The following is a 15,687-nucleotide window of genomic DNA, read 5'->3' on the forward strand; positions in this document are numbered from 1 at the left end:
CTTTTTCTTTTTTTTTTTTTTAACGGCGACGAAATTGTGAATTTCCAGAGCACACTTGGCAATCGACTCCTACGGACTTTCCCCTAAAGATGGCAGCAAAGATGGCAGCAAAGATGGCAACATTTCCGGAAAGGTACTGGCTTGATGAAATTCATTCTGGACTCTCTATCCGACCACCACGCTAACGAGCTTTGACTAAAAACGGTAACATCAAACTTTCTCAAAACACATCCAAATGACATGATTTGGATGTCAACTCAACGTATGTACTCCCAATCATCCGTAAATCGATCTAAAGTGCATTTTACTCCGGATAATTCCTTTAATAGGGGGAGCCCATCTGTTTCTGGCTGGCTGCGCCCTCCAATAAAGAGGTAGAATAATCTGAAAAAGTAGTCTACAAGATAAGATGAGTTAACTAAAGGCTTTCTTATACAGGTATGGGTGGGCATGCTGCTGGTGCAGGTGTAGCAATACTCAGTGTAAAAAGGTATGATCAAAAGGCACCGCTCTTACCCCAGTTAAATAAGGCCTGAATGTATAACTAACTCTTTGTATTAACTAGCTCTTATGACCAACGCTTATAAGGGGGGGGGGGGGGGGGGGTATGTTTATGGCAATGTATTGGGGGCAGCCATGGCCTACTGGTTAGGGCTTCGGGCTTGTAACCAAAGGGTTGCTGGTTCAATCCCCGACCCAGTAGGAAAAATGTGGGTGGGAGAAGTGGTTGAGCATCCACGGCTGAAATGTCCTTGAGCACGGCACCTAACCCCTCGCTGCTCCCCGAGCGCCGCTGTAGCAGGCAGCTCACTGTTCCGGATTAGTGTGTGCTTCACCTCACTGTGTGTTCACCGTGTGCTGTGTGTGTTTCATAAATGAGAGACCAAATTTCCCTCACGGGATCAAAAGAGTATATATACTTATGTACTTATACTTACTTATACTTGTGGAATGAATGATTTGACTGCTTACACGATCAATGCAATCATTAGGCAACATAACCAATATTAATAATATTGCTACAGCGCTATACTCTGGGAGCATGATCATGAGGGCTCATTCACATGCCCCCAGAGTGTAGCACCGTAGCTGCCTGGAAGCTCTACCTGTTGGCTGCAGCTACTTGAACACCATGAACGTTTCCGGTGACCCGAACGACTGATATAAAAAAAGTTTGTGGAAGGAATGGGGCGAGACGGACTGTCTGTGCTGTGGCTGAGAGTGGCTCATGGTCACGATCTCCTCGGCCTGCGGCCTGCCCACCTCCGGGGGCTTGTGCTCCTGCCCAGCAGGGGGGGCACTGGAGGAGGCAGAGTCGCTGGGATGGGTGGTGTCCACGGCAACATTGCCAATGAAGATGGGAAGAGTCAGTAATACGTCAGGGGATTTCAGCGAGACCTGCATGGAGGAGGAAGGGTGTGCTCAACAGAAATATACATAAATGTTATTTACAAGTAGGCACCCTAATTATAGGTGGTATTTATAAACTCTCACATTTCACATAAAACATGGTGTAACAAACATGTGAAGCGGGGAGAGAGCCGCTGCACAGAAATATGAACAAACTGGAGATGCAGATTAAGTGCTTTTTGCAAACCTGAGAGGGAAGAAACGGTCACAGATTCACTTAAACTGATTTGCCCATGGTACCCACACTGCTAACCTGGATGTAATATTCAAAGTTGATTAGTCCACAGCCCTCCAGAGTGGAGTGAGCAACAAAAGGCACAACAATCTGCTCCTTCCACTTGGCCTCCGTCTTGGCCTTCACGCCGGCACCCACCACTTTCGCAACGGTCCTCAGGTCATTGATGGACCTTTTAGTTTTATAGGTCACTTTCTGTTCACATCGACATCACAGGATCATAACACAATGACAAAAGATTACCCATCGGACACCCTGATTTGTGATGTTCTCACTCACACTCTCTCTCTCATATACACACACCAATATGCACACACATTTATCACCAACATAAAAATCACTTTTATACATATAACACCAGTATATTTGTACCTGTATGAGGCTGGCTACCACTGTGCTTGTGGATTTCCCCGACCTGTTCTCAATCTCTATTTCTAGTTTAATGATTTGGCCAGGGGTGTACCCTCGCAGGTCACTGGTCGCCTTTAGCACAATGGTACCATTTTTCAGAAGCATGTACGTGAAGTCCTTAGTGACAGAGGAGTAGCTAATATCCTGTAAATAGAAAGCACATGCCTTGAAGTCTATGCAATAGCTCTTTGAGAGATGGCACTTCTTCACGGACAATGGAACATGCTAACACACAAAACTCAAAAAGACCGCCGTATCTGTGATGTCAACTGCAGGTATGAAGGCATGTAATCATGCAACAGATTTCTAACCTGAATATTAGGTACAGTGTTGAGGTTAAGGGGCTTTTGGATGTAGAAAACCCTCTCTGCCTTGAAGCCATTTGAAAAGTGAGGCAAGTCAACAAAGGCTCGGATTTCAAATATAGTCCTGCCATAATTACCAAAATAGGTTGATGGAGCGTTGGCTATAAAGAGACAGAGACAAAGAAAGCAAAGAAATAAGAAAACAAGAACAATGGGTAGAATGGTCATAATATTTAAAAAAATATATGCTCCCTTCTTTCTCTCAGAGAATATCAGGTATATGCTGAAGACAGTGTTCATAGGTAGTATTAATATTTCAGTTTTTATCCTCTCACAGTAATAGGATAGTAACAGTAACAGCATGCTGTTCCCAAAACTCTTGAAAAATAGCTTTATGGTTTACCCAACCTAAAATTCGGCCAGAACATGAAAAATTAATGAGATTCAGCAATCACCCATCTATACAGAAGACATTTGTGTCTAACAGGCATCTGTTTCACTTTAAGGCCACAAATACACAATATCACTCCTCTGACCAAAATACCACAACAGCATTAAACTACTGTGAAGTACTTTACATGCCGATAAGTCACTGCTTTGTCTGGATATACACAACAGTCCACACATGATATTACAACTGATATTACACATATTACAAGACCCCACCACCGCCTCCTAAGATTGTTGCAAATAGACATGAACTCAGTGCCACAAAGACAAATCAGTGTCATAATTTCACATTCCTACCGGGAGACCGGCCTCTTTTCAAATGCAAACAGTCAAATGCACAAATGATTAGAAAGAATTCAGTGTGTGATGAACACAGCATTATCACCACTCTTACCTGGAACGACAAACGTGAATGGGAAGGTGTGTGACCCATTCTTCAGAATGCCTGTGAAAAAGAACACTAAGTTTAAACACTAAACTCCCTGGTCAGGGAACTAAAGACTGTGTCTATGTGAGTTTTACTAAATTCAAAGTTACTAAAGAGTTACTAAATGAGATAAGAATTTAATCTTGATCTAGCCTTTGAGTAAACGCATATGTTAGTTGGTGTGCCACTACTGAGGACTATTGAGCCATCAGGACCTTTGTCAGCCATTGAAATATTGCTGTTGAAGTACTGTTCCTCCACTTCCCATGATGTATCCTTTAACCTGGAGCTTACGCTGGGGCTTACGCCGCTATAGCCTCGGCAGTTCACTTTGATTGCTGAAAATGAGAAGAGAGAAACGTTCCACATACATGTGTCATTTTACGCAAACCAGACACAACAACAGGGTTCAAAGCTGGCCTGAGGTGTAAGAAATAAAAATAACATTACATGCTCCTCATGTGTGTGACTAGGCAAAACTGAATTACAGATATCGGTCATCTCGTCATTGAAAACAACATTCAACTCGTCACACATCTTAAATGGCAATTGCAGATATCATTAATTCAGTTTTGACTAGGCAGAATGAAAGGTGAAGATATCTCAAACGTCATTATGACTAGTGCAAATTATTGTGCAAGACGTCGCTCTTTAGCTCCGTAGCAGAGCCCATCTACTTATTAGACATTCTCTGTCCTAGGCTAATTTCCCCTCCCCAACATAATCGAAGAAAAAGTGGGCTTATTTCCTTATTTCTATGAACGGAAGAATAAGCAGTCATGGCTGTAATGTCTTGTTGACATCTAAAATAACTAAAACTCAGGGACACCGTGTGGTTTATTAGACCAGGGCTTCCCAAACTTTTCAACCCGCGACCCCCAAAATAACCGTGCCAGAGACTGGCGACGCCCACTATCCCTGGATGTGACTCAAAAAATAAAATAAAATGTGCGCACCGGCCATACGCACTAGGCTTATCCAAACACGGGCTTAACGACAACACAAAAGAACAGAGCAGCCTGTTATGATTTTACATATAGAAATTTACTATATGACAGAATACCTTAGTCAAAAAATAATATCCATGTAACATGAGTGCACATTATTGCTGTCGTGCAAACTTAACTTTGAAACATTACTTTAATTTCCATTTTAACAGAAGAATATCTCAGTCCACAATATTCACAAACTGTTGTAAACATGTACATTGTTGCTGCGCAAATTTACATTTTGGCAACTATGTTTCAGCGTTAATCTCATATAATGAGATGGATGCGCCCTATGCGCGGAACACAGCAAGTTCATTCTTGGTTTAATTGTGGAGACGGCGGAGATCATCTTCCACATTTAGACGCGATCTGTATTTGTTTTTAATATATGTCAGTGCAGAGAAAGTCTTTTCGCACAGGTATGTGGAGCCAAACGGCGTCAGTACGTCCATCGCGGCCTTGAATAGCTGTGGATATTCCCTCTCGACTGAAGCGAAAACAGCGTTTAAAATGTCCATTTAAAAGGTACCCTAGTCTGATGCACTATTGTGCATTTTAAATCAGAACTAAGGAGGAATGTGAGGAGGCTGCTAAAGAGTGCATCTACAATCGAAACTATCAATTCATAGGTTATCAACCCTTTCCACAGGTGTATTAATCAAGCACCATGCAGTCTGCATTGATAATCAAGATGCTTGATTTTATACTGTGGAAAGGGATCTGATGAAACCCTTGAATAGCTAATGTCCGGTCTATGTTTGCTTCGTAGTTGACAGCGCGGTCTTTGAGATGTCAAATGACACATTTTAGTTTTTATTCAGCCAAGCTGAAGAGCTGGTATTGTTTGTGCAACTATACTACATGCAAAAATGCACAGATTGAGTTATGACAAAAAACATGACACCACTAGACTGTGGTAGTAAACGAACTAGATCCTAAAAGAAAGGTGCTAGCTTCCCTGGCTGATTGGTAGGCTATAAGCTAGCCTACACAACATAAATTCTGACTATGCTGGCGACCCAAATAAAATCTCCTGCGACCCACCTGTGGGTCGCGACCCAGTCTTTGGGAACCAATGGGCTAGAGTGACACTATGACCGCAGTCTAATGCGGAAGTAATAGTTTTTAGCTGGTGCGTCTCCACGTTTCACGATGGGCCAGCATCATCCCAACACCGAGAACGCGCACAGATCTGAGCTGATAGTTTTACAAATAGGCTACTGCTGTATTATCACTTAACTTATACCCCGAGTTAAGGCTTTGTGTAGCTTCGATATGTCTAGATGGCCTAGATATCTAACGTGCTTCGTAGTAGGCCTACCCTTACCCAAGCAAAACGTGTAGCCTAATGACGAGATGTTTGCCCCCCCCCCGTTCAGTCCAAAGTTCGTCTGTAAGAAGTTTTGCACTTGCCCGCAAGTATAACCTAACTTCTCAAGAAGATTGCTAATTATATTCTGGTAATTATCCAGCGTCGACATGACTGCCCCGAGTCTTCTTTAATGCACGCCTAAACACATCCCGACACACCCACGATAACTAGCCAAACAATCGTTTGTAACGGAGCCTAGGTGGAACGAGGGAGAGAATATCATTGCAATATTGAATAATTGGAGCCCAGCTGCAATTTTGTAATTTTCTAAATTTCACACGGACCGCTCTGCCAGCTATTTATCTTACCTTTGGATGGTATTGGTTCGACGTTTTTGATTTCCACGATTCCTGTAATGGTATCCCCAGGGCCATACACAGTTTTTTGGTCAGTAATGGAAATTTCGAGTTTGCCTTCATCTTTTATTTTTTCCATCTTTAGTGTTCCTGTAGCCATCTTAAAGAGGCGCAAATTATTTCTATGGATCTTACTCGTGTCGTGGCTCCCTTGTGTCAAAACAATGAAACAAACTTTGTACAGAGAATTTCTAAGAGCCGTAAACGGGCCCTGATTTGTATCTATCGATCCTCTTCTTGGCGTCTTGGTTTTCTTCCCAACACTGCTTCAGAGAATGTCTAATAAAGCCGTAGACGGGCTCTGACTGCTTGTTTGCTTTCCATGTCAGTGCATTAGCACCGCCTGTAGGACTACGTGTGTAAAAACACACCACCAATGAGAGTGTTGGGATCATCTTTCCACTTAAAGTCTAAGATAAACTAAAGACGCCAGAGAGGTAGCTCACCCGTATCCCCAGAGAAATTCCATACAAGGTTTCGTTTTTGTTTGGGGGACAGGCTGCCCCAACTTTGTTTCCAGTTTTCGGAGCCTGGGCTGCCTAGAGAGACTGTTTTTTTACAGTGATCGGGCCTGCTCACAGAATGGGCAGCTATAGCAGTCGTTAGGAGATGATTGCTGAATGTGACAAAAAATATTATGGGCTTGAAATCGCGTAAAATCCCTGACAGTACCTTTAAGGCATAGACCTTTAACACACCGAGGGGCAAAACACAGGGCAAATATGTTACTAGGCACAGGATAAAAAGGATGGCGGCACCTTTTACTGAGGAGGAGAAAGTATGTGGCGGGACTCACCTTGGCTGGACATGACACCCAAACAAGATTGAAGAGCAGTGGAGTTTCCCAATTTGTGGGCTTGACTGTTGTGGCTGAATGTGGACCTAGAATTTCCATTCAGTTATCAATTTCATAATTAAATCATAGTATCAACTTTTGTTGTTTCAAAATTAGAAAATTCCAAACAACCAATTTTGAGAAACATTATTTTAATTCAGTGGCAAACTACAATCGAGGTTTAAATAAACTAAGTGAGCAATAATTAATATGCTTTAGTGTTCATATAAATACTTAAAAACAACCATTTAAACATAAAATAAAATAACCAAAAGTTCTGGTTATGCTCTGATTTTCTATCGAGTTGTGCATAATGGGTACATGTTTGCCTTTCATTGATAGTGGGTTTCCATTTGTATAAAAATAGGTACAGGTACAGCTACCCTACATGAACTTCAATACTTCCAATATACAACCCTAAACATCACAAACACACAGAAGGTTTATTTCTGAACAAATTGGATTAACATTCCGGTGTATGTTCTGAGAGACAAAACAAATGACAATCTGAGCTTCTTGTACAGTGCTCGTACTCCTGAAGAGGAAAAGTCTATCATTTGAACTAATTCAGTATATTTCAATGTTTTTGGTGAGTACTACTTCTGAGATGATGGGTTAGCCTCAGTGACAGACATCGCTTGGTTATTGTAGACCTACAAAGAGGCTGAAAGATTCCAGTGTTCAGACAGTATAAGGCGAAGGTGCTTTTCCACACAATCTTCCATTGCTCCCTTTGTCTTGATTTCAGGTATTGTTGCAGGTTTCATCATAAGAGGGAGGAGGCTCTGTGGAAAACAAAAGAAGGCACACACAGATAAAGTTGCTCAAACAGCAAAGCCTGTGGCCTAAGGAGAAAATAGATTCATTGGTGATGCCATTTTTTCCACTAGGTGGAGCCACATATGAAAATATTTGCTTTGACCTGACAATCCATTCAAGTTCATTGCCAGGAGATAATCATGAGCACTGAGATGGACAATGAAGATAGTGAAAATACCTAGCAAAATGTTTTTGCTTCAGCCAACAACATTTTCATCTGAAAATCATTCAGTGATTCAAATGCTATCAAAATGGCACCTACTCACCATATGGATATGCTGTGGGTCCATAGTTTGGCGGCAAGATCAATGGGCATGCTGTTTGTACAGGTGCAACATTGCTCTCGGTGTAAAAAGGTATGGTGGCCCCCGTGGACACACTGAACATAGGTGCTGCTGAGGCATTTTGCCTCATCTGCGATGAGAACGACAGGCCCGGGGCATAACTGAAGGCATGTGGCGAGGCTGCAGCCTGGGCGCCAGGCCCCTGCTGTTGCTGGGAGTGGCTCTTGGTGGGAAGCTCCTCAGCCTGCGGCGTGCCCACTTCCAGGGGCAGGTGCTCTGGCTCGGCCGGCGGGGCGCTTGGGGAAGCGTAGCAGCTGCGGGGTCGAGGCCTGGGGGCCGGTCTCGGGGGCGCTGTCTTGGGGACAGTGGGAGGAGTTGACCGGGGCACAGGCCGCGACGGTGTGCGACGGGTGGTGTCCACAGAGACGTTGCCAATGAAGATGGGAAGAGTCAGTAATACGTCAGGGGATTTCAGCGAAACCTGCAAACATAAGAACACGTTCATAAACGTCACAAACACGTCCGATCCAAGTAGGCACAAATCTAAGTGCTATTGCACTTCCTACAAATCTTTACTAGACCAAATAATTAGTCAGTGAAAGTGAAAGTCGCTACAGGGAAAGAGGATGGTGCAAAGAGGAAATGCAAATAGGACCTTTTAAATAATCTCTGGGGGAACAAGCGGTAGATCACACTGCGTCCACACTGAAGTGCACTACACCCACTTTGCACTTGTGACTAAAACTCCCATTAACAAAGACATTTGAGGACCTCATATCTGGTAATGGAGTGAATTAATTATCCCAGTCATACGGCAAACCTGGATGTAATAGTCAATGTTGATGAGTTCACAGCCTTGCAGAGGGGACTGGGGAAGAGGGGGCACGATGATCTGCTCCTTCCACTTGGCCTCTTTGTTGGCTTTCACACCCGAGCCTTCCACTTCTGCAATGGTCCTCAAGTCATGGATGGGCCTCTTGGTCTTATATGTCACTTTCTGTTCAAAAGACATAACACACGTCAGCACTGTGGCTCGTTGCAAAAACAAATCACCTATCCAACTTCCTCATCTTGCATCCCTCTGCTTCACACACACACACACACACACACACAATACCAGTATATTTGTTGCATTACCTGTATGAGGCTGGCTACCACTGTGCTTGTGGATTTCCCTGACTTGTTCTCGATCTCTGTTTCAAGTTTAATGATCTGGCCTGGAGTATACCCTCTCAGGTCACTGGTCGCCTTCAGCACAATGGTACCATTTTTCACAAGCATGTAGGTGAAGTCCTTAGTGACAGAGGAGGAGCTAATATCCTGTAAATGGAAGACGGAAACCCATAAGGTTTGCTAACGCACAGAAAATGCTAACACACAGAAAAAATGTTTAGGCCCTCATTTAAATTGTGGGCAAAGTGTAAATTATATAAACAAGCAAACTTCTTGTGCATGAAGTATAGCATCATGTGACATGTGGGAGCATTGAGCTGACTCATCAATCTTTGTGGTTAAGGTCTTGTCCAAGATGTTAAATTAGCATTGATTTGGCCTAGTTATTAAAATAGCTTTACATAAGACTTTGCCCTTTACCCCCATTCAAATTAGGGGCTGTAATCTTCCACCAGATTTCTCACCTGAATATCAGGCACATTATTGAGGTCTAGGGGCTTTAGGATGAAGAAAGGCTTCTCTGCCTTGTAGTCCTTTGAAAAGCGTGGCGTGTCAACAAAGGCTCGAATTTCAAATATAATCTTGCCATAAGGTCCTTCATAGGATGTAGGAGCAGTGGCTATGGTGAGAGAGAGTAAAGGAAACATAGAAACAGAGACAGAGAAAGTGAAGGAATGCAAAGTAGAACAGGGAGAATGGTCAGCATATCAGAAGAAATTCTGCTTCTTACAGCCCAAATATGCTCCAAAACGCCAGATTTCATGAAAAGTCAACTTATACATGCACATCTGTGTCTACCAAGTATACTAATTGAGGACACATCTGTCGGTGTCAATCAATCAATGAGTTTGAAATAATTTTACATTGCGTGAATCTCCATCAAACTTATTTATTGTTATTTATGCTAACAGCATTTTTTTTTTTTTTGCTTTTCATAGGTCCCTTCATAACTCTTTACTCCCCCATCTACATTGAAATGGCTGCAAAGCTATATAAGTTGCTTGTGATCTAATCATTTCATCACCAGGTCTCCACTGGCTTTATTCCTGGGAACAAATGAAAATGTGCATCTTTGCTGGATGTTTTGGATTAAAGCATTTACTAAATGAATAAATTGATTTTCTTCTCTCTTGACCCAGGACCAGTGCGTGAAAAAGTGCATGAACATACACAGTTAGCACACGACAGTGAGGAAACAAAATGTTGGTGCTGCACGGATAGTCCATGTCGACCATCCTAGTCACAAAACTTCCATAATGTGCACTGTGCACTGTGCATATACCTAAACATAACTGTGTGTGGAGGTGTCCTTAAAACTGTATTCCCCTCAGAGATTATCAGGTATATGCTACAAAGAGTACTATAATGCATTATGAATAGTACAGTGTTTTATCCTCAGACAATAATGCATTATCTTAAAAGATTGCTTCATGGTCTACCCAGGCTAAAGATCGACTCTGACATTATAACTGGGGGCAACAACGGTATTCAGCAGTAAAGCTATCTGTATAGCAGGCAGCAGTTTCACTTTGAGGCCACAAATACTCAAGATTAATTTACAGGTCACAGATTGCACATCAAATAAGATCTCTCACTTCAGACTCAGAATGTTGCCTTGAGCCCACTTGAGTTGTGAGCGGAGATGGAGGTAACCACATTTCAAAAGGCACAAGGAGACAGACGCCCTGCTGCCCCTCCTTTCAACTCTCAGCTATAAACCAGTTGGATCAGTTTGAGTTTCACTTGTTTTCCTATTATGTCAACTAGGGAAATGTTTGTACCAAGAGAACCAGTGAATGGAAATTTAAAGGTATAATACATAAATAAGATTGTTGTGTAATTCTACTTATGTAGATTTAGCCCTAGCAGTACATGCCCACTGTATGCATTTCGCTTGAGTTGTTGTAGCTTTTGTTTCCAGTTTGATTGCAATGCGGCCATATACTTTCAGCAGTGAACAGTGAAACCTAGAGATTTTCAAAATCTGCTAGCGGAAAGAATGGCACAGTTGCACACATACCAACCCCACTGGCCAGGAAACCCAAATGCACACTTAAGGGCCAGTGCCCTGGGCACATATTTGTTCAAGTAAAATCCTTAACTATCATTACCATCAGTTACTAAAACCCTGCCCTATATTCAGGAGTACTAATTCCATAATGCTGACTGCAAGCAGACATCAAGACACTGAATGGCATCATTCATTTAGTGACCCTTAATTCAGTTTCTAGACTAGGAATGAATCTCTCCACAGTCCAATCATTTCCCATGCGACCTTGGTGACCTCAGTCTCTTCTCAAACATACACAGCCAAATGTACCGACGGTTAGAGGAAAAACCCAGTCATGAAAGTGTCAAGTGTCATTAACACCTAACTCTCTCACCTGGTAACAGAAACTTGAATGGAAAGGTATGAGGGCCCTTCTTCAAAGTGCCTGGGAAAAAACAACAAAATGTGTACCATTTACACTAGGGACAGATGAGTGGCGTGTTAGTGTATATTTCATTAAGAATGTAATTTTTTTTGTAGCCAAAAGTGTACATGTTATGATGAAGAGGCGGCTGTGCCACTATTGAGGGTTATAGCTATCAGTGGGCCTACCTTTGTCAGCCACCGAGATAGTGCTGTTGAAATATTGCTCTTCTGCTGCCCATGACGTATCATTTAATTTGGTGCTCACTCCACAGTAGCCATGGCAGTTCACCTTGATGGCTGAAAATGAGAGGAGAGGAGGTTACACAAATAGGGGTTATTTCACCCACACGCAACACAGAACAGAGGAGGGGACCTGCCAGATGTATGTGGGAAAATAACATTTGCAGAGAAATAGGCCGCCACTCCACTCATGCTGGTTCACATGACATTTGAAATACCACAACCCTAACCCAGCCCTGCCCTAGTGCATCCCCACTGCGTCACCACAGACAGTCACAACCAAAAATCAGTTCCTCGTTCACTATTTCCTGATCAAACACCTTTAAACCATCCATCACTACACAACGTCTATATATGGCTTACAAGGGTTCATTGTTCTGGTTGGATAACACCCCTAGCTGAGAGTGAAGTGGGATAGGATGTTTATCAGCGCCTGCCGCTGCTGCTGCCGCCCCCAAGGCTGCTTCCCCAACTGAGCACGTCCCCAGGCTCACCAGACAATCACAAAGCCAACGGGTAACCAAAGGAACATACACTGCCTCATGGGGTATAGGCCTCATCAACGACACTAACCAAAACCATGTGCCATGACACACTGGAAGCTTTCTGAAGAAAGGCAGCCTACGAAAAACTTAACTTAAAAACTGGCACAATGTCTTGTCATATCCTGCCAGTCAGGTTTATGAATAATACAGTAAATACTCAATATGTTGATAAATGATTAGTCGCTATTGCAATACATTGTAACCTATATTTGAATATGATATCACAGTTAGGCTATTCAAAATATCTGGCTATTCTGTGTTAAGTACTTATTTTATTATTATTTTTTATTTGGGTGTGTGCAGAGATATGTGACGTTGAGAGATGCAGCTTCAGTCTTACCTGATTTCCAGGACACGAATGTAAACAAACTAGTCACATGGCCCCATTTAAAAAGAAACACCCTGACTTCAAAAGACATGTTCAGATTTCAACTCTCTGTTTGTGGCATGCCTCCATGACTCGGTGCAATTACTGTAGAACCTAATATGTCTGAACTTTGACCGTAAATTCACTTTCAGTAGCATTCTCCGCATATAAATAATTACACTACATGAACACATAATGAACACGGCACAGCTACACTGTTTTCATGCTTGTTTCACTACTGTGGCTGTTAGCCTAGACAAAACCACAATAAATGTTTCAACTCGTGGTCTTGAGATGATCTGAGCTAGGCCTCCATTGACAGAACATTTGTTCTGAAAGAATCACAGTGTCATCCAACTAGGATCCAACTAGAACAGCTGATTCACTATGGTCATTCTAAAAAGCTGCTAAACTAAAGGAACGCCACAGCAAATAGTTGCAAGGGTGAGGTTACACAAGTGTTTTGGAAAATAACTCCAATGATGCTGTTGCACGCACACCTCTTTAGGATGTGTCCTATATACAAAAGTCAGCGCAAAAGGAATACACGGAAACCACATTTCTAGATGCATATCAGTGATGTAATGATCCACAAAACTGGCTTAACGTGCCATGCGTCACCCACTGGTGCTGTGTGAGACAACATATTGCAATGCGGATGGAATGTGTCTCTGTTCCTTGCCCACTTCTTTCCATAGCGTGTGCAGCAGACAGCGAGTCCAGGCTGACTGAGATGATTTTTGTGTTCTCTGGGGAATACCACAATAATGCACCGTCTGTCTGACTGCTAGAGACCACAGTCTCAAACAGTAGCCTATGTTGTCAGGACAGGGGCTTGTTAACCATTTCCATGTAGCTCATAAGGAAAAGCTCATAAGGAAGCTCATCACTTGCATATTAAAAGCCTGAATGGACAACAGCATGGCAGCTTGATTTAAGTAGAGTTTTCTGACTGAGGGATTTGTGTAATAAACACTAACAAATTGAGAGTCTTTGCTCATTGTTAACATTGTTAAGCTTCACAACACATGTAAATATCATCATAGCATAAGCAAAGTGTGTGATACAAGAATCATTTACTGGTATGTCTACTCTCTGTAAACCTCTTCCAACTGTGTGATAAGCACAGGGTAACGTACTGCACTCATAAGGCCACACAACTGCTTACTGTAACTCAACCACTTGTTCAATCCATGTAATGTGAACTTCCCAATGAGCCATTGTTTTCATGTCTAGGAAAACATGACATCTGCTTACAGAAAAACTGATCCATATGCTTAGGGGATGATGTTGTACCTCAATAAAACAGGTGTCCAGTAACAGTCTCAGACAGAACTCTGAGCACAAAAGCAACTTGTTACAAGCTATTGTCCTAATACAAAGAATAGCCTACCACCTGTCGCATCACAACATTGAAAAGTAAACGACTAACTTCAGGTGTAGACAACAACAGATACTGATCACCTCTCCTAAATGAAGGTTCTTAACAAAAACACAACAAAGAACTTAACTTTAACTACACATCATTCTAAGGTTTCTAAGGTTATTCTGGTTCTTGTTGCTTTTTGCTTCAACAGCACAAGATAGCGAATTAAATACACTTACAGTGGTGCTATTCCAAGTGGTCCGCGAGCACACATGGTAAAATAAGACGAGTTGTTTGCAATGTTGAACAACTTATGTAAATCCAAACAGTTCTGCAACACTGCCTATGTAAGCTACGTCAGTTTAAATCATATCTTCTGACACAAGCAGGTGCAAAGACAATAAGCAAGGTGGTTCAGTGAGTAGGCCTACTTTGTAATATATAGCATACTGTTGAAGTAGTCTACTGTTTTTTTTTTTTAACTAGGTGGTCCGTGAGTTTTTTTATTTACTAGTTAAGTGGTCCTTGGTCTGAAAAAGTTTGAGAAACACGGCCTTACATGTTGTCTTCCAATCGGACGTCACAGCTTATCTCGACCACAAGTTAGCCCACAGCACAAGACCTATTAAAGGCGGATATACCTTTAACCACTGTTATGAAACTGTAGGATACAACTAAAGCGCACGTGAGTTGCTGTAGTCGATCTAAAATGAAGGCCTATAGTTCTATTGTTTTTATCTTCGTAGGTATTAGGCCCCAGACTAAAAAGTGAGCCAACCAGCTTTCCCTGTGTTACCGCACAGGTAGGTCGACTCGCACAGGACGACGATGTAACAAAGGCGCAGCGCAAGTTATTTTTTCTCACCTTTACATTGTATAGGCTCGGAGTTTGTTATTTTCACGGTTCCTGTGATTGAATCCCCTGGATTGTAAACCACTTTGTTGTCCGTGAAAGAAATTTCGAATTCTTCGAGTTTTCCCATTTCTTCCTTCCAGCCACCTCAAGTAGCGGCGAACGATAGTGTGCCTGTCGCTGGGGGAGGAGTTGACAGGGAATGGGGAGGAATTTTCCACCTGTGCCGAGTTTCGTTTGCCATCCAATCTTGTCTTTCACCATGATGTGACGTCTGTAGTTTGTCCCCTTGTTTTCTCACACATTCATCAATAGGCTAATAATCACAGACAAAACCAATCGCCTATTAAGGTGTCACCACGCTGTCAACCCATGGCCCTATAATAATACTAAAACAAGTTTAGTTTACTTTTACAGTTTGCTATGGAATTTCTTATAGCCTACAAACAACCGACCAACCATTGAAATACCACAGATTTCCATTGACTTTATGGTCACCCAGCCAGCCTTCTCCATCAACAAACATTAAGCTTAAGGGCCTTAATAGGCCTATTGTATTCTTTGGATGTTGTCAAAATATGATTAATCTAATGGCAATATTGCAGGTAGGCTATGCCACTGACTGCATTTGACTCAGGTGATGTTAATGAACAAACACATAACAGGGTCATGACCAAACAAAAATCTATTATGAACATTTCACATGAGTAATAGTCAGATTATGACACTAGACTACAGAAATCGTGCAACTGATTAGGTCAAAAGCTTTTTGTAATTATTGCAGGACTACAATAGGCCTACAGCAATTAATGATAGACAATCAGCAATTGTAAT

The 15,687-nt window shown here is 42.2% G+C and overlaps 2 protein-coding genes across 3 annotated transcripts; both read right to left on the bottom strand.

Moving 5' to 3' along the window:
* Window positions 1-334: 334 nt before the first annotated feature.
* LOC121715519 (arrestin domain-containing protein 1-like) lies at window positions 335-6,260 on the bottom strand. 2 transcript variants are annotated; one of them, XM_042101324.1, is made up of 7 exons: window positions 5,908-6,260; window positions 3,454-3,576; window positions 3,206-3,256; window positions 2,368-2,522; window positions 2,018-2,200; window positions 1,664-1,840; window positions 335-1,398 (listed from the first exon to the last, which is right to left on the bottom strand). In XM_042101324.1, the coding sequence occupies exons 1-7, from the start codon at window positions 6,053-6,055 to the stop codon at window positions 1,120-1,122; spliced, it is 1,116 nt and encodes a 371-aa protein (XP_041957258.1). In that variant the 5' UTR covers window positions 6,056-6,260; the 3' UTR covers window positions 335-1,119. The 2 variants fall into 2 exon arrangements, with proteins under 2 accessions (XP_041957258.1, XP_041957259.1); XM_042101325.1 differs by lacking the exon at window positions 1,664-1,840.
* A 950-nt stretch (window positions 6,261-7,210) lies between these two features.
* Window positions 7,211-15,066, bottom strand: LOC121715518 (arrestin domain-containing protein 1-like). Its single transcript, XM_042101323.1, has 8 exons — window positions 14,866-15,066; window positions 11,669-11,779; window positions 11,451-11,501; window positions 9,531-9,685; window positions 9,031-9,213; window positions 8,714-8,890; window positions 7,876-8,374; window positions 7,211-7,575 (listed from the first exon to the last, which is right to left on the bottom strand). Exons 1-8 carry the CDS (start codon window positions 14,981-14,983, stop codon window positions 7,535-7,537), a joined length of 1,335 nt encoding a protein of 444 aa, XP_041957257.1. The 5' UTR covers window positions 14,984-15,066; the 3' UTR covers window positions 7,211-7,534.
* Window positions 15,067-15,687: the final 621 nt, after the last annotated feature.

The sequence above is a fragment of the Alosa sapidissima genome, chromosome 8 (genome assembly GCF_018492685.1).
Source record: "Alosa sapidissima isolate fAloSap1 chromosome 8, fAloSap1.pri, whole genome shotgun sequence".
Taxonomy (NCBI): Eukaryota; Metazoa; Chordata; class Actinopteri; order Clupeiformes; family Clupeidae; genus Alosa; species Alosa sapidissima.